This window comes from Pseudophryne corroboree, chromosome 3, assembly GCF_028390025.1.
Source record: "Pseudophryne corroboree isolate aPseCor3 chromosome 3, aPseCor3.hap2, whole genome shotgun sequence".
In the NCBI taxonomy this organism is placed as follows: domain Eukaryota; kingdom Metazoa; phylum Chordata; class Amphibia; order Anura; family Myobatrachidae; genus Pseudophryne; species Pseudophryne corroboree.
In genome coordinates this window covers 431,757,980-431,777,045 of record NC_086446.1, presented here as the reverse complement: position 1 = coordinate 431,777,045, position 19,066 = coordinate 431,757,980, and the positions used below count along the sequence as shown (strand labels likewise).

General features: G+C 42.3%; 1 protein-coding gene across 1 annotated transcript in view; it reads left to right on the top strand.

The window, feature by feature from the left end:
* Positions 1-19,066, top strand: part of BPIFB2 (BPI fold containing family B member 2) — a 65,182-nt gene that overhangs the window by 28,441 nt on the left and 17,675 nt on the right. Inside the window, exons 5-11 of the mRNA XM_063960401.1 lie at positions 1,155-1,304; positions 3,758-3,818; positions 9,151-9,211; positions 10,870-10,961; positions 11,228-11,413; positions 12,491-12,544; positions 13,636-13,806. Coding sequence (XP_063816471.1) covers positions 1,155-1,304; positions 3,758-3,818; positions 9,151-9,211; positions 10,870-10,961; positions 11,228-11,413; positions 12,491-12,544; positions 13,636-13,806 — 775 coding nt within the window. The remainder of the gene's footprint in view (positions 1-1,154; positions 1,305-3,757; positions 3,819-9,150; positions 9,212-10,869; positions 10,962-11,227; positions 11,414-12,490; positions 12,545-13,635; positions 13,807-19,066) is intronic.

The window sequence follows — 19,066 nt, the reverse complement described above, 5'->3', positions numbered from 1 at the left end:
GCTTTTTTTTTATTTGTATACATATTTACTAAATAGGACAGCTTACAGGGGCAGTATGTGCATGTCTTACCCATTTATACTCCATTCAAGATGGCATATGGTACAGTACAGTGGAAATAATTAGCAGATACTTGTACATTTTGTGGTGACGTTACCACACAAGCATCCAAGTGCTGCCCCCGAACAAGTGCCGCCCCTAGACAAGTGCCTCATGTGCCTAGTGGGAAATTTGCCAGTGCATAAGGTTTATTGTGGGTTTCTCTTCACTATCTCTAAGCAAAAAAATCCCTATTTTTAGATAAAAATGTCGGGATTTGGTTCTGAACCCCTGGGACACCCCCCTGAATGAATAATTAGGTACTTAGAAGTTTTTTTATTAATTTTAATTAGCCAATAATGACATGTCATTTTTGAGGACAAAAAATGCAAAGTGATGGAAATTGGGGTACAAGGTATGGGACAGGTATATTGAGGTGCTTTATGAGTGGGACAAGTGTTTTTAGACTTGCAGGTAGACGTAATCGGTCTGTTGAAACTTTTTTTTAAAAAGTTCCCTAAAATGACCCAAATATATACTTATACCCATTTTTATGTACCCCAAATTTAACGAGAGCACTTATTTTGCTAGTAAAAAAAATGCTTTCAGGTAATTTTTCCACATTTAAAAAAAAAAATGCATATAACAGCCAATTGACCGAATTTAAAGATTAGTTATATTATGGCCACTAATAGACTTCTTTAATGTTTTCCTATGTGAGTTTGGCTTTTTGGGGGGATACAACCAGATTTCCACAATTTCTCCTATACTTATCTCAGCTGTTGATGGCTAGAATTATCGCGCGATTCCTGTTATCGCCATTTGGAGTAGGAGAGGTGTGATAAACAAGAGCGCGCAGGCTGCGATAATAACCCGATTTTTTGGAAGATAGGTGTGATAACATTAGCTGCAATCGTGGATTGCGCTATCACGGATAATTGGATACCCCACATAATGTTATCACTTGGTAATTAAAAGTTAATAATCATGAATAATAATATTTGATTTGTGGCTTGGGAACAGCTCTCTCCCTCAATTGTCTCCAGCTATTTTCTGTATTCTCTTATATCATTCTGCTGTACTGATTCTGAGTGCTAATATTTTCTCCTTTTTCCAGAGTCATTGTAGGAAACATTGATATCAAAGTCGGAGCTGGCGTTATTGCAGATGTCACGGTCTCCAGGACAGCCAATGGTTTTCCGATACTCGGTGTTTCCGCCTGCAAGTCTATACTGGGAGAGATAAAAGTGTCTGCAGGAGGATTTGGGTACAAGACAAATGTTATTCATTTATGCTCTCACTTATTGGACTTGATCATATATGAGATAAGGTTGTAGCCTTGGGTGAAGGGGTAAGAATTGTTAGTGTTCATATGCTACACAGTGGCGGAACTACCACCAGTGCAAGCGCTGCCTTGCACTGGGGTCCGCTACTGTCAAGAGGCTCAAAGCCAGCGCGGCATGTAATGAGTCAAATTGATTCATTACATGCCGCCTGCCGCTGTGTGCTGCGGGCCAGAAGAGAGGAGCAGCAGGGATGCAGCCACGGGGAGAAGTAGGAGGGAGGGGGACTCGGGAGCCACAGCAGTGCAGTGTTATTGGTGGAGGCACTGCTGCAGCTGTCCCTCTCCTTCCACATAGGCTGTCAGCCGCTGTGAATGCTGGGATGCGCTTCCCTCATCACAGCAGTGGCGGCCAGCCTATGTGGAAGGAGAGGGACAGCTGCAGTAGCGCCGCCACCAATTACATTGCGCTGCTGCGGCTCCCGAGCCCCCCTCCCTCCTCCTCCTTCTCCCCTTCCCAGGATCTGCCAGGAGCTGCTGCAACGAGGAGCCTGACTGCCAGCGGAGACAGTAAGTATAATCTATTCTTTCTGTCTGTCTGTCTATCTGTCTATCTATCCATCTATTTTGTCTGTCTGCCTTAATGTGTAAAAAGGGGGACTGTCTGCTGTAATGTGTAAAAAGGATGACTGTCTGCCGTAATGTGTAAAAAGGGGACTCTGTCTGCCGTAATGTGTAAAAAGGGGACTCTGTCTGCCGTTATGTGTAAAAAGGGGACACTGTCTGCCATAATGTGTAAAAAGGGGACTCTGTCTGCCGTAATGTGTAAAAAGGGGACACTGTCTGCCGTAATGTATAAAAAGGGGACGCTGTCTGCCGTAATGTGTATAAGGAGGACTCTGTCTGCCGTAATGTGTAAAAAGGGGAATCTATCTGCCGTAATGTGTAAAAGGGGCTCTACCTGGTGTAGTGGTGCTACAGTGCGGCGTAATTTAAATAATGGAGACTACTGTGCACCGTTATATGAATTAGTATTATTTTGTGGCCACACCCCTTCCCCATGAAACCGCTCCCCTATATTTTTAGCTCGCGTCTACGGCGCGCACTGCCCCTGTTTTACATAGAGGGGGGCTCTGATGCCGTTTCTTGCACACAGAGCTAAAATGTCTAGTTACGGCACTGTTGCTAGGAATCCATTTCCCTGGCCCTGAGCAGGTCCCCCTCACCAGATCCTCTCCAGGGGTGAGGGGGTGGACTTGGACGGGATAAGGGTGGGCCCAAAGCATTTTGTTGCACCTGGGCCCACCGCTCGCTAGTTCCGCCACTGATGCTACACATATACTACACATCTTATACTTCACTGATACAGCTTAGCATAGTACACACCATATTTAGTAATACATTTATGGTTTATAAAATCAATGGTTCTAAATTCTAATTCCGGTAATTCAGGTCTCCATCTGTGGGTGTTGTCTGGATCTCCTCCCAGGTACACAGGTTAATATCTCACATTAGTTTAATGAGTGATTAATCCACCTGTAATCCTGGGAAGAGCTCTACAAAATAAACTCTTTTGTTGTCACCTGAGGACAATGTTAAGAATCAAAAATGGAAATCCTTGAAGCTATTTTTGTACCAAATTTGCCATGAGTACATTTTGTCAAATAAGATTATGTATGAATATGAAATGATAGCAGTAGCAGACACTTAACAATGGACGGGATATATGACAATGGATAGGCTAATCCTCCTTTAATATATTAAACACTTTAAACAGTCCTATCATAGTGTCATTATTATAAGGAGAACAATTACATTCTAAAGTAAAAGGGATTAACAAGTCATTTCAGGTATTAGTGTACACGCTGAAAGATTACTATGCTGACTTAATTATGTCTAAAATTAAATAATTACTATATAAAAAAAATGTATGTTAAACAGATTAAGGGGTCTATTTACTAAGCCTTGGATGGAGATGAAGTCGATGGAGATAAAGTACCAACCAATCGGCTCCTAACTGCCATGTCACAGCCTGTGTTTGAAATATGACAGTTACAGTAGGAGCCGATTGGCTGGTACTTTATCTCCAGCTACTTTATCTCCATCCAAGGCTTAGTAAATAGACCCCTTTATTCTGTAATACTGTCTTGTGGGAAGCACAGTTTGTGTAGTGGTTAGCATTACTGCCTCACAGCCTTGAGGTTATAAGTTAAATTCCTGACCAGGTCTCTATATGTGTGGAGTTTATATGTTCTCCCTGTGTTTGCATTGGTTTCCTCCGGGTGCACAGGTTATGGCAAGTTCCTCTGGGGCAGGGACAGATGTGAATGAAATGCTCTCTGTATTCACTGCATTATACGTATGTGCCATATGATATAAGTACAGTAACTGTTATTAAATAAACTTTTAATAATACATTTTTATTTACTGCTCACCAGTTTACTTTCTACAGTTGTTGAAGCAATTAAAGGACACATACATGCCGTCCTCAGTGACAGGGTGAGTGTAAGCTGAAACGCGATGCTTATCATTTAAATCTATTTGCCAAACGTGCTATAGACATGTAATAATGTTAAAAGAACGTTATGTATTATAAATAATTTATAATATATAATATCAATAATAAAAAGCTTTAACATAATATGATTTAGAAATCAACAAACACTTTCATAAATTAATACGACTTTCAAATGATATAAAATAAACATTCCCCAATCCACATTGCAGTTGAACACCAACTTGATTGACAATCACCAGTGAATTTACTGACAGATAAAGTAAAAGATTTTGCAATGACAACATATATATATATTTCCATTTCCAGTGATCACTAAATTATGACATCCTAATGACATACTACTAAACTAGACAAAACATAAACCAGCCTGTTGCTCTAAGTCCCGTACACACTAGGCAATTTGGTCTGACAGCGATATCGCCTAGTGTTCCCCGCCGTCAGTGTGTAAACACACTGTTCGATTTTGCTAACGATATATTGTACAGTGATGTCATGCCGCAGCTGGCCCGAACATGCAGCATCTGACGGTATTAAGCTTGCATATATGTAATAACACACAATGCCACTAATAACATTTTAATATATACAGTATATTTTTTTTATTTTACTTGTTATAGAAACATATCAGTACAAAATTATACACACTAGGTGACAGTTTAAAATAAAATTACTAGTTAATACTGTTCTCTGAATTTGACAACAGCATTACAGGTATGCATTTCATCTTATATATGTTATTGCTCACTTCCCTTGATGATACCCAGTGCGGGCTGTCCGTGAATAGGGTTGTGACTTCATATGAGGGGAGAGAGGGGGCATTGGCTGTGTGACCTGAACCCCCGTTTTTGTCACTCCGGGGTTTCGGAAGCTATGGGCTGCCCCTGGGCATGTAATGTTACAGTGCAGCACCCTGGTCCTGTCACTGAGCAGGAGCCGGCATTTTGGTGTCACCTCTTGGCGGGTGACACCCGAGTGCAGCCCATACACCCTGCCGGGGCGGAAACTAGGATCTTCGGCACCCGGGGCAAGGCAGCAATCCCCCCAGCCTGTGACTGTATATATATTTATATTATTAAAAAAAAAAAAAAATATATATATATATATATATATATATATATATAACCTCCATAAGGGCAAAGGACTGGTACAGCTTCTTATGGGGGGAGGATATCTAGACATTTATTTTGGCTATGGATGAAGAAAAAAAGAGGAAATAACCCATACATTGATACATATACGTAAAATCACAAACCTATACACATACATACTGTCCCACACCTAAACACATACACGCACGCATACATTCACTCACATATAGGGGGTGATTCCGAGTTGTTCGCTCGTTAGCTGCTTTTAGGAGCATTGCACACGCTAAGCCTATGCCTACTGGGAGTGTATCTTAGCATAGCAGATTTGCTAATGAAGGGTTCGCTAATTTTCTCGTAACGATTACCCCGCAGTTTCTGAGTAGCTACAAACTTACTCTACAAGTGCGACGAGCTCAGTCCTTTTCGTTCCTGGTTTGACGTCACAAACACACCCAGCGTTCGCCCAGCCACTCCCCCGTTTCTGCAGACACTCCTGCGTTTTCAACTAGCACGCTTGTGTTTTTCCGCACACTCCCATAAAACGGCCAGTTTCCGCCCAGAAACACCCACTTCCTGTCAATCACACTACGATCAGCAGAGCGATGAAAAAACTTAATTACGCCGTTGAGTAAAATACCAAACTTTTGTGCTAATTTACTTGGCGCAGGCTCCCTGCGTACAATGCGCATGCGCAGTTTGCGACTAATCGCTCCGTAGCGAACAAAAATAACGAGCGAACAACTCGGAATCACCCCTATAGTCACACACCTGTATACATACATACATACATACATACATACAGTATATAGAGTCACACATGTATACATACAGTGACACACAAGCACACATATAAGTAGTCACACACCTATTCATGTACAGTCATACACATGCACACATTCATACAGTCACACATGTATATAGTGTTCACACACACATACAGTGCCCCATCCCTGTGTCACACTCACTATTTAGGGTCTTCTGCTGCTGTATAGTGAGCTCTCTCATGCTGCTGGCTGGACTGGCACTGTGTACAGTGCCGTGTAGCCCTGTCCCCTTCTAGCTAACTCTTCTTTTCCAGCTCAGCACTGCTGCGATGATTAAAGGCAGGAGGGGGGAGGCTGGGGAGTCAACTTGTTCCCTGTGCCCCCTCTTTATCTGGCTCTGCCGGGGCGGGCACAACACGCGACTGCATAGAAGAAATTGAAAGTAAACTACAGCTCCTGCGGCAAGGTTTATTTTCAGTTTCATCACAGCAAGGGATCGATGCCCATAGGGAGGGGGGTGTTAGGGGGATTAAACTGACTGTGACGGCACCCCCTCAAATCCAGCGCCCAGGTCGCATGCCCTCCTAGCCTCCCCCTAGTTGCGGCCATGATCCTGCAATTAGTTCTGTGTGGTTTTCTACTTGCTGAATGTCTAATGCCTTTCTATGGTTTGGGATCCCGCCGGTCACTATACCGATGCCAGGATCCCGGCAGATTAAAAGCCAGACAGTCGGCATGCCATCTAACAGGGTCTATTCCCACTTGTGGGTGACCACAACACCCATAGAGTGGGAATAGAACCTGTGTCAGGCGCAGCAAGCCACCAAGCCTGTTGAGCCTGCAAGGGGCTACGATGCGCTCATCCCCCCTCCTCGCCGGCAATCTAAACATTGGGATCCTGGAATTGGTATGGTGACCGACGGGATCCCAAACGCCGGTCACCCGACCCCAACCCATTTCTACAGTACAATGTATTGTTTTTAATATCTCTAAAACGTCTTTGAGTCCTGCTGGAGAAAAGCACTATATAAATAAAATGACTATAATTATAATATATACACACCCTCGGTTCTGGAGCATGCATAGAGCTAATAATCACAGGATCTGCCCGCAAGATTGACTTTTGGGTATCTCTGAATCTGCCTCTAATCTGTACAGGCCAAATGTGACAGAAATAAATACTTTCAGATAATAACATTAGTACTGTACATTAAATCCAAACATGTTGTAAGAATTTTAAATTAATTGCCAGTATGTGCGGCATACACACCCTCGGGGGTAAGGGGGCCCACACCCTGCACCCATTTTTTCAATACTGGTGGCAGCATCTATTACAAATCTCCGGGTAAATGGCGCTGCGGACAGTTTCCAGTAGTTTTGAGCATGCGCAGTAAGGAAATCTCTAGGAAAATGGCTGCCGCATCAATTACCTAGAGATTTGCACATGCGCAATAGAGTCTGTGCCCCTCTAGTACTCAGGACGGGATGTATTAAATACATTGCCTCCCCTCGCCGCCTTCCGCAGCGATGCTAATCGCATATGTACTAACATAAACATATGCGATTAACATCGCAATGCGGTATTCGAGGCCCCCGCGATATTGTCTGCAGTGGTCGGAGGGGGAGTCTGTCACCTCCCAAACCAGGGAGGTGATGTCAGCAGGGAGTCCCTGGGCTCCTCCTCCTTCCCCCTGCAGCCGGAAGGACAAATGGCTGTGCTGCGGGCAGAGCCGGCCATAACCAATATGATTCCCTAGGCAAGATTTTGGGTGGTGCCCCCTAGCACTGCCACTAGTTTCAGCTCTGACCCTGCACCCCTTTTCCAGCACCATCACCCCTCACCCATAGCAGTCCTCATTTTGGTGTTCCTATCCCCTATCTTTTAAATAGGAAGAGTGCGCATATTTGGTGCACAGCCCAAAAAGGGTTGTATTCTTGCTGGGAAGGGGCATGGCCACACAATAGTACCCCCAATTCCAATTATACCACACAGTAGTGCAACTCTATTCACATTAAATTATGTGACAGTGTCCCTTATTCACGTTACATCATACAGTAGTACCACTTTACCTTTTATACGTTACTTCCTACTGTAGTGCCCCTTATTCACATTACACCACACCATATTGCTCTTTATTCACATTAGCCCACACAGTAGTGCCCTTTCTATACATTATGCCACACTGTACAGCACCTTATACACATAATGCCACACATTAGTAATGCATTTATACACATAATACCACACAGTAATGCCCCTTACACATATGACAAACATTATTAATGTCCTTATAAACATAATATGCCTTACACATTATGCCAAACTTTATTAATGTCCTTATAAACATAATATGCCTTACACATTATGCCAACCTTTATTAATGCCCTTATGCACATAATGTCCCTTACAAATATGCCGCACATTATTAATGCATTTATACACATAATGACACACATAATGTCCCTTTCATATATGCTGCACATTATTAATGCATTTATACACATGACACATACTGTATGCTGCACATTACTGCACAACCAACCCACCCACACACACATAGCACTCACACAGCGGCTAACACTCTGCTTGGATACAGATGTGTCCTTATACATCTTTCCTCAATATGCCATGCAGCAGGAGATGCCTGGCGTGAGTTAGCTTGCAGCTCTGCTAACGTCGGGCACTTTTTTTTTATTAAAATGATATGCAGCATGTCTATATTCTGTTGTGACTGCGGCTGTATCTACATACGAAGTGCTACGTTACAGAGATTTCCAGGAATACACTGTAACGTAGCATTTTGTATGTACATACTGCCGCAGTCACACACAGAATATAGGCATGCCGCATATAATTTTAATCAGAAGAACCTGCTTGTGCCCCATGGCATGCCAAATGCCCTAGGCAATTGCCTAGTTTGCCTATGCCTAGGGCCGACTCTGGCTGCAGGGGAGAAGGAGGAGGGGGGCTTACAGGACGGAGGTATACTGGGGTGGGGAGGTTGTCTTGAGCGGGTAAGAAGCCCATAGGCTTCTATAGGGTATCACCATCAAAAGATGGAGATACCCTTAGTGATGAAAACCCGGCGACTGGGGGTTAGTACATATAAAAATGTGGTAAAACCCCCCAAAACGGGGTTTTACCGCATTTTCCCTTTAGTACATCCCGCCCTCAGACTCTATTGTGGTTACCGGGCGCTGGCTGCAGAGGAGGGATCCCAGAAGGAGGAGATTGCACATGGGCCTTCTCCTCTGTTAAAACGCCCCTGTCTTAGTGCTTTCATAATCATTATGCCTAGCATCTCTGGTTTATATAGTTAACCAATACACATGTTGATTTTTATTTATTCTTTACTACAGTTTTTAACAATTATAATAGCTATGGCCATTATGCGCACTTGCTCCTACCATTTTTTTCTGCATGTAATAACACGTACATTACTTCTCTCTTTTCTACCCAGCTCTGCGTGTCAGTTTCAAATGTTTTCCTGGGCTTCAATGCAAACCTCGGCCTGCTGGTTGGTAAGTTATGGAGCATGGAAACACAATTACAAAATAAGTTATTTTTAAAATGGATCTGTCAAGATTTCAAATAACAAAAAGAGAGAAGAAAACTTCATATAATGGTAGTCAATCAGTTTTAATTGTTTAGATATCATCGGTCACCACTCCATTTACAATATCTGCAGTGGTGGACCTTATGAGTGGTGGGCCCAGGGGCAAAAATACAATCCCCCCCCTCCACCCAACATAAATTCACAATATGCCACACAGCAGTGGGTGACAGGGAGACACAGAGGGTGACAGAGTAAGGCAGGGGGAGGCAGAACAATGGAAAGCATGGGTTGGCAGAGGGTGAAAACAGAAGTCAAGGGCAAGCAGTGGGTTACAGCGGTATGCAGGGGGAGGCAGAGGGTGACAGGGAGAGACAGTGGGTGACAGGGGTACAAGCACAATGTACTGCTTGGTGCGGAGAACAGGGGGCATGTACCCTGGTGGTGGCAGGAACACAGCAGCCTCTGCTCTGTCCCTGACAAGGGCTCCCACCCCTTGTGGTTTCCCCTAGCTTTGCACTTGGTCAGGTAGATTCTGACAGTGCCAGTTACACTGGTTGTGAGCTGCCTTTAATTCACAGACAGCAGTGAATTAGAAAAATTGTACAGCTGTTTGTTAATTAGAGGTAGTAAGTGGCTGTGATCCTCAGTCCTTATAGGTGGCAGGACTCCTCTATCAGTCCAGCAGACACAAGCTCAGACCTGCCTCCCTAAGGTAAGATGCAGATCCCCCAGGCAGTGGGGCCCACCCTGCTCATTGCACTGGGCCATGAATCCGACATTGCTCAGAATGGCCTGCAGCGGGGCCAGGGGATAATGCATTGCTGGTCTGGGCAGCAGTGGGCCCCTTAGTCCTCAGGGGCACAGATGCAATGCACCTGCTGCACCAGTGGTAGTTCCGCCACTGACTATTTGTACTTTCTGTTTCTTGCCAAAATTGTCCCAAATTACATTATTTCCCTTACAACTGATATGATCATTTAGCTGTAGCAAAAATGAATCAAAATTAGTTTCCGTGTCTTTGTAGTTCATCATCACAACAAAACTGTTTTTAATGTATTTTGTTTTAACTACTTGAAAAAGATTTTTTGTAAACATAGAACATACTATAATGCATACCTGTTAACATTCATTATTGACAATTGTAGGGCTGTAGTGAGGAGTATGTATCGTGGGGTCAAGGCCAGTGGTTTGGCAGGTCACTGCCCTAATGGTTGGCATTTGCAACTTGAGAGGTACCTGGAGATGCCCCCTTCTACCTATGAATACACTCTGCGCCAATCTTCCTGCTTCCCCGATGCTGCCTGTTCTATGACATTACAATGTCATGTGCACCAGAGCAGGGTGTGACATACTACGGTATCCTTGCTCTCTTCTATGTCTCCACAGAAACAGCCACATTTTGCTCTACATAAACCACAAACAGATCTGCCCACACCCTTAGCTGTTTCAGTCTAGGTTATGGTTCTTTAATGGTAAGCCTCACCCTTTTCTGCTTCCACAAAACAGAACTATACCATAGCAATCAGGACTGCTGACAATCATGATTAATGGTTTAAAGGAAAATGTATTCTGTCTAAATTAAAATAAACACATAACCACAAAAAGGTTATTCTACTTTTATAGGCATTAATCCCATTGGTGGTGACCTTGGCTTACAATACACTTTGCCCAGCTCTCCAGTGGTGAATGGTGACTACATGGACATGAATATGAATGTAAGTTGCTGTGCTACATATTTCCTGGAGAGAGCAAAAAATATATTTTTTTAGTTTGTATCTATACATATTAGTATTAAGATTCCAAGGTCTCCCAAGCCCCCCCCCCCCCCCTTCCCCACCACCACTACCACCACCTTCCCATCACCATTATCCTGCTTTAAATTAGAAAGCCCCAGACGATAAGGACAATGATCTTGTTTATCGATTTTAGTCAACACGGAAATGGCATGGGTGTAAATAACTTTGTGGTTTTCTTTGTGTAGGCGGAATACATGGTGCATGAGAAGGTTATTGAGGTACCAACTGGTGCCAAGGAATTCACACTCCCACCAGATGCAGGCAATAAGGACTCAATGGTCAACATGGGCTTTTCAGAGGACTTCTTCATATCCCTTTTTACAGCTTTTCAAAGTTCAGGAGCATTTGACCTGGAAATCCCATCAACTTCTGTAAGTACAAATCCAAGGATATAGAGATTTATAGAGAGTCTCATACAGTAGAACTAGAAACAAAGGACTTTCAGCTGCAGATATCTGTTTAATTTGTGTACACATAGAGACAAGCTAAACTGAAGTGAACTTGATCTGCAACTAATTTGTCGACTACGGTACATCATTATTATTTATAAAACACTGCTAAATAGTACAGCACTAGTAGGGTTGATGCAGAGTTGGGAGTAAGTTACTGAAAAGAAATGCTTGTGTAAATAGCGCATTCTGCACATAAGATACTCCCAAGATTCTTATGCCTCTGCATGGGCAGCATACTCTATCAGATATTTTCATCATCATCATCATCATCATCATCATTATCTTCATCATCATCATTATGTACTTAACTCTCCCTATAGCAGGTCCAAAAATAAGCCTCCCAGCAGGTGCATTTTTGAATATTGTGAACCTTCATGGTCTGCATATGCATGAACACACCCTCATGGAATATTGCGCTGTATGAGAACATCTCTTCCCACTTCTGTCCTGCCTCTGTGGTCATAAGGATCAATACACCCACATTACGTACAACTCAGTATAACTACATTTGCTTAAGATGGGTATACACTATACAATTATCTGGCAGATTATCTGCCAGATCTGGCTGGTTGGACTGAAAATCTGGTAATGGATGAGAGCAAATGGCAATCAACTATTTGCTCCTAAACACTGAAAAACAGCAAAAAAACTGTTGTTCATGCAAGTTGATTAAATCCGTGATTTAACCAATTTGTATGAACAACAGGTTTTGTCCATTTTCCAGTGTTTGGGAGCAAATGGTCGATTGTCATTTTGCTCTCATCCATTACCAGATTTTCATTCCAACCAGCCAGATCTGTCAGATAATTGTATAGTGTATGCCCAGCTTTAGTCTTGCTTGAAGAGTGAATTTACACAAGATTCATAAGATAAAGTAAATAATGCATTACTGTACACATGATAATGAACAGCTCACATCAACCTTCAGACAAGTACCTATTATTACATCAATCCCAAACAGTCAGGCCATCTATCTCATGTATTGTTTCCTTGTAGGCTTCTATTGGCAGCTACCTGAGGACATCTGTTCTAGGATCCCACATCCCTGAGGTATTTTTATCTAAGCGTTAATGTGGAGAATAAAAAATATAATTATTGTATGGTTACCATGAATGTAACATTTAATTTTCAATAGCCTATACACTCATAAGTTTTCCTACTTCCAAATGACAAATAAAGTGAAAAATTGTACATACTGCATTATAGCATAAGAAAATGTTTCCCAAAATTTATACCAAGGTTTTATTTATTATCATTATTAATTGGTAAGGTCGACTAGACATGCTAGACAGTGGGGAAGACAGGGAGAGAGAAAGCCCTGCTCATTATAGTGCTACACACTGTTTTAGGGAGTTGCATAAATATATATATATATATATATATATATATATATATAATATATATATATATGTATCCACATTTATCTTGACGGTTAATAGGATTAACTGTGACTGGCCAGTCAGACTTAATCCCCTGCTGTAATGACTTAATCCCCTGCTGTATTGTTCTCTGTATTGTATTGCCGTTGAGAACAATAGCTGAAGGGTTTATGCTAATAAATCATGTTGTGACTAGGCACAGAAAACTACTCAAGATAACGGTGGATACATCTGTACATACACAAAAATACTCCTAACTTGCTCTAATAGAAGCCACTCCTCTCAGTAGGTCCCATCTTACATAAAATCGAGCAAATACAAATACTAAAGGACACCAAGCGTGCGCTACTAAATATGAAAATGTCCATATGTATATTGGTAAAATAAATCTCAATAGTTGAACTAAAGACTTGTCTTGAATTATTGGAGAACCTCTTTAAATGAAGTCACCATGGATAGCAGTATGAGGAGATTGGTATGTCCATAACGTTTCTGAAATATACCCTCTCACTGCAATCACTCAGAAAAAAATGCTCCCCGCCCAATCAGTACACAATATCAAAATAGTTTATTTCCTAGGGTATTTGGGATTCTTTACACACTGTTTGTATTCAATAACAAATGTACTCTCATTATACTACTACTCATGAAAAATGCAAATGTATAAGATAACAATCTGTTATGCAGTGATTTTGGTGCAGAATATGTCACATATGTAGATAAAGATCAAGTAAAATCATTTTATATTTCCTTTGATTTTAGATCAGTTTGAGATATCAAAAGTGTCTACCTGTGGATTTAAAAATTGTGCTCAGTCAATCACCAATTGTCGACTTACAGTCCAACCGGTTATCAGTACAGATATCTCCATACGTAGAGATGTTCGTGGTTTTACCCAACAGGCAAATTCAGCCCCTTATGACAGTCAGTGTGGTGAGTATTGGCTAATTGCCGCTAATGGTACTCTCTAAATGGTTATGGTAACATCAGACACTAACACTTTCATATTGTATTGAATTAATGAGTAACTGACACATAACAACCAGCAGAAACAATAGAAAAATAATAAAAAAAAATAATAATTTTTGTTCTATAAGGCGTCTTTGCATTTGTGTGAGTGATTACACATTACTGCCATTCCCTCAGGCTCTTTCATTAGTTCTGGTTCTGCTCTTGGATTTCCAGACATCTGATAACGCTGCCAGAGTCTGCAAGAGAATCAAAATAGAAGGAATTCAATGCAATGACTAAAATGACAGCCGAACCCTGCTTGTATACATGATATACTTCCCCAATGGTTTGTAATTGCTGGTGGGGTGTTATTACACAGCTCTCCAGCAGAGACACACAATATAGATGTACTAGACTGGGCAAAGCAATAACTTCCCGAACGCTGATGTCCATTTAATGACATTTGAATAGTGTTGCCCTGTGACTCATTAAGCCTATATACAAGCAGATCTAGCTAAGTCAAAATAAGAGTGTTTTCTTCAGAGTCTAAAATTTTTTATTTCTGTTATAAGAAGTTCATTGGATTATTTGTTGAAACACTTATAAGTAATACTTGTTAAGGTCACTGGGTTGCGCTGAATACAATAGGAATTATGTACAAATCATCCAGGGAAAAGAGAAATTGTAGTTTTTTGTTCATACTCCCAGTTGATCAGAGGACGCAGCGTCAGATCAACTGCATGACTATCAGATATCTGAGTAATGCTCAGGTCACTCAGGATGTCTAGCCAAATCTCGCTGCCGAGGTCAGTAAAGCTGCATCTGAAGACACAGCCACTGGTATTGGCAGGCCCAGAAAATGTAGCCATCATGCCCTGTTTTCTAAAACGCTTCTTGTGACTGCCCTCAAAAAGCATTATGAGCGACATTGCATCATCAGATCTTCTCATGTGCATGTGGCTCCTGCGCAAGAGCAGATCCAAAAACATTGTCCTTCTGTGAAATAATCCAAATAGAGGCCCTCATTCCGAGTTGTTCGCTCGTTATTTTTTTCTCGCAACGGAGCGATTAGTCGCTAATGCACATGCGCAATGTCCGCAGTGCGACTGCGCCAAGTAAATTTGCTATGCAGTTAGGTATTTTACTCATGGTTTTACAAGGTTTTTTGTTCGTTCTGGTGATCGTAATGTGATTGACAGGAAGTGGGTGTTTCTGGGCGGAAACAGGCCGTTTTATGGGTCTGTGCGAAAAAACGCTACAGTTTCTGGGAAAAACGCGGGAGTGGCTGGAGAAACGGAGGAGTGTCTGGGCAAACGCTGGGTGTGTTTGTGACGTCAAACCAGGAACGACAAGCACTGAACTGATCGCAGATGCCGAGTAAGTCTGGAGCTACTCAGAAACTGCTAAGAGGTGTCTATTCGCTATTTTGCGAATCTTTCGTTCGCAATTTTGATAAGCTAAGATTCACTCCCAGTAGGCGGCGGCTTAGCGTGTGCAAAGCTGCTAAAAGCAGCTTGCGAGCGAACAACTCGGAATGACCACCAGTGTCCGCTTCTGAGTTTGCCCCACTGAATGATAGACCATGAGGACCCGCTTTTATCTATATTTACTGTTGGCAGAGTATTGCGGTACTTGGTGCAGTGATGTTAGTCCACACACTAATGAGTTAATAGCAATTGGTTTAATTCGTAATACACACAGGTGACTTGAGTATGCAGCAATAGTATTCAATTGGTCTGTTATAACATACAGGGCAACACAGATAAGCGGTACTTATCAGTGTCCTGATGTGGCTGCGGTATGACTGCAGGGATGGCTCCGGTGATGAGGGACGGAGGACTGCACGTCAGTGCAGTCTGACTCCCGCTGTGAAGAAGAAGCGATGCACCGCCCGGCTCTGTATTAGCTTCGGAGTTGCGGTACATGCAGTATGCGGAGGAACGCTGCATGTCTCTCTCAGCTCTCACATGTGCTCAGATCCAGCATTGTTCTCACACTCTTTAAGATGGAGGAGCTCTCTATACTAACTCCACCTCCCAGGGACACTGGACACTAGGTGGATGAACACTAGAGGATGCGCCCATGTAATCCCATGTATAAAGAGACAGGTACGGATCGCACCATATACTAACACTCCCCTTCACTCAAGACTCCAGTCACATATAAAAGAACATGACATTTTATCAACATTTCAATAAAGTCATACCTGTAACCGAAAACATAAATGTGAAGCAAAAACAGTAAGAATAAATCAAAATTAAACATATTCCAGTCCACATTCCTTCAAGAATGCATGTAGCAAGTGTGATGACAGTCCTTTTGTCAACATGTCGGCGAGATTTTAATCACTTGCAACATATTCCACACTGATGGACTTGTTTTCCACTAGTTTACGAATGAAGTGATGTCTTATAGCAATGTGCTTAGACCATCCATGATGTTTTATGCTACAAGAAAGAACTATTGCTCTCTTGTTATCACACTCTTCTCACTGTGGTAAAGAAGACCTAACTCACATAAAGTCTCTTTTATCCAAAGTGCTTCTTTTGGAGTTTCTGTGAGAGCCATGTACTCTGCCTCTATTGTAGAAAGAGCAACTATGGGTTGTTTCCTATTTGCCCAGCTGACCAATGTCTGTCGTCCTCAGCTGGTGTGGTCTGCAGTATGCCGCCGTCCGGGATCCCGGTGACCAGCATACCGGCGCTGGGATCCCGACAGCCAGCATTGCTGACACATATTCTCCTTCTTGGGGTCCAGAATAAATGAAGGGAGAATAAATAGCGTGGCATGCGTAGTGCGACCATCATGCCTGCAGCGAGCCCGCAAGAAGCTCATTAGCGCACGCCTAGCTGTCAGTATGCCGGTGGTCGGGATCCCGGCGCCAGTATGCTGGCCCCCAGGATCTTGGCTACCAGCCACTCATACTACACCCATCATCTGACCCCCTGTCGGCATCACAGAATACTTTCAAGCTGGTGTCTTTTGATTTTGTAAACCTCAGCTTTAGTGAACTTGTACCTTTCAGGTACCTTAGAATTCTTTTTACTGCAATCCATTATTGTCTCCCAGGATTGTTTGCAAACTGGCTTGCCGACTCACTGCATGTGTGATGTCAGAACCTGTCCCAATACTTGCGTACATCAAACTACCAACAGCATTTTAATAAGGGATTTCTTGCATTTCGTCTATCTCCCCCTGGCTGCTTGGTGACATGGCCCTGACCATCTTTACACTTTTATCAATGGTAGTGCTTACTGGTTTTGCATCTGTCTTTCCATATTTGGAAATTATTGCCTCAATGTATGTTTGTTGGTCAGTTGTGGCAGTCCCTTCTTTTAGGCTTTGTACAATTTTCATACCTATTAAGTGATTTGCAGGGCCTAGATCTTTCAACTTGAATCTTTGTTTAAGCTGGTGCTTCACGTCAGTGATGTGATTTTCTGGACCTGCCACAAGTAAATCATCCACTTATACAGCTAATATCAAAATCTTTTCTTCCATAATATTATGGTATAGGCAGTGATCAGTCTTTGACCTAACAAAGTTTATTTCTAGTAGCACTGCATCCAATTTCACATACCAGCAATGACCTCTTTGCTTGAGGTTGTATAGTGACTTCTTTAAGAGACAAACTTTTCCTGTTTGGAATATATTCACATCATAGTGTTCAGGTGGTTCCATGCAAATTTTCTCAATTAACTCTCCATTTAGGAATGCAGAATCAAATTCTAGCTAGTATAACAGTAGATCATGTAGTGCGGCAGTAGCAATCACTAATCTTAAGGTACTATACCTTGCGACAGGTGAGTAGATCTCTCCGTAATCAATTCCGGATTTCTGGGTATATCCCTTGGCAACAAGTCAGGCTTTATAATGAGCTATTGACCCATCTGCATTCAACTTCTTGCAGAAGACCCATTTGTTCTTGATCGTTTTACGGTTAGTTGGTCTATCAACCATAGTCCATGTACTATTATCATCCAGTGCTGACAGTTCTGTATCAATTGCTGACTTCCACTCTGTCCAATCACTGCTTGACTTTTCTTCTTGTATGTTTTGAGGTTCACAGTAAGCTATGTTTGCATACTCTTCACTGTATTTCTTGGCTGGAACACATTTGTTGCTCCTCATGGAACTTCTGTTCCCTGATTTGTTGTCTACTTAGACGCTCTCAGATTCAGGCACGCTTTCTGCTGCCTGTTCATCCAATAATACATTATTTTATTGCTCCACTGCTTCAGACTGTGGTGATGTCTCATGGAATACCACATCTCTGGATTTAAGAAGACGTTTGACAGTAGCATCCCAAAGTCTGTATCCTTTGCTTTCTTCGCAGTACCCGAACATTATACAGTCTATGAATTTTGGATCTAACTTTCTCCTTTTCTCCATTGGTATATGTGCAAAAGCTTTGCTCCCGAAGACAAGAAGATGACTGACACTTGGCTTTTCTCTGGACCACACCTCCAGTGGCGTTTTTTCCTTTGACGGCCACTGTAGGTGCACAATTCTTTAGGTATACTGCAGTAGATACTGCTTCTGCCAAAATTTCTTTTCCAGGCCAGCATCACTTAGCATACTCTGTGTTCTTTCAACAATTGTGTGGTTTACCTGCCCACTCACTCCATTCTGTTCAGGTGTGTAGGCAATTGTTAGCTGATGCTTTATGCCATATTTCCTAAGAAATGCGCCTAAGACTTTGTTATAATACTTTCCACCGTTGTCTGATCTCAGAATCTTTAGTTTCAGACCCGTTTTTGTACTCCACAATTTTTATGACAACTTCACTCTTTTCTTTAATGAAACACACATGTGTCATTCTTGCGGCGTCATCAATGAGAGTCATGAAATACCTGTAGCCAATGATTGATTCTACTTCCACTGGACCACACACATTGGTGTGCACTAGAGCTAGCGGTGTCTCTGTTCTACTAACTGATTTTGGAAAGGGGTTGCGAGTTTGCTTGCCTTATATGCAACTCTCATACATGGGTCTTTCAGCGTTGCTCACGGTGATCCCTGTTACCATTCCATCTAGCAGTTTTTGGACGTTGTCATATCCTAGGTGACCCAACCATTTGTGCCACAGCTCTATTGACTGGTTTGCATCAGTAGCCATCATTGCAGTACACTTCTCAGTGTCCAGGACATGTAGTTGGTTGCACCGGGTTGCTGAAGCAATAACAGTCCCTCTTTTGTTTTGCCCCGTACACTTGCCCTTCTGAAATTTGACTCTGCAGCC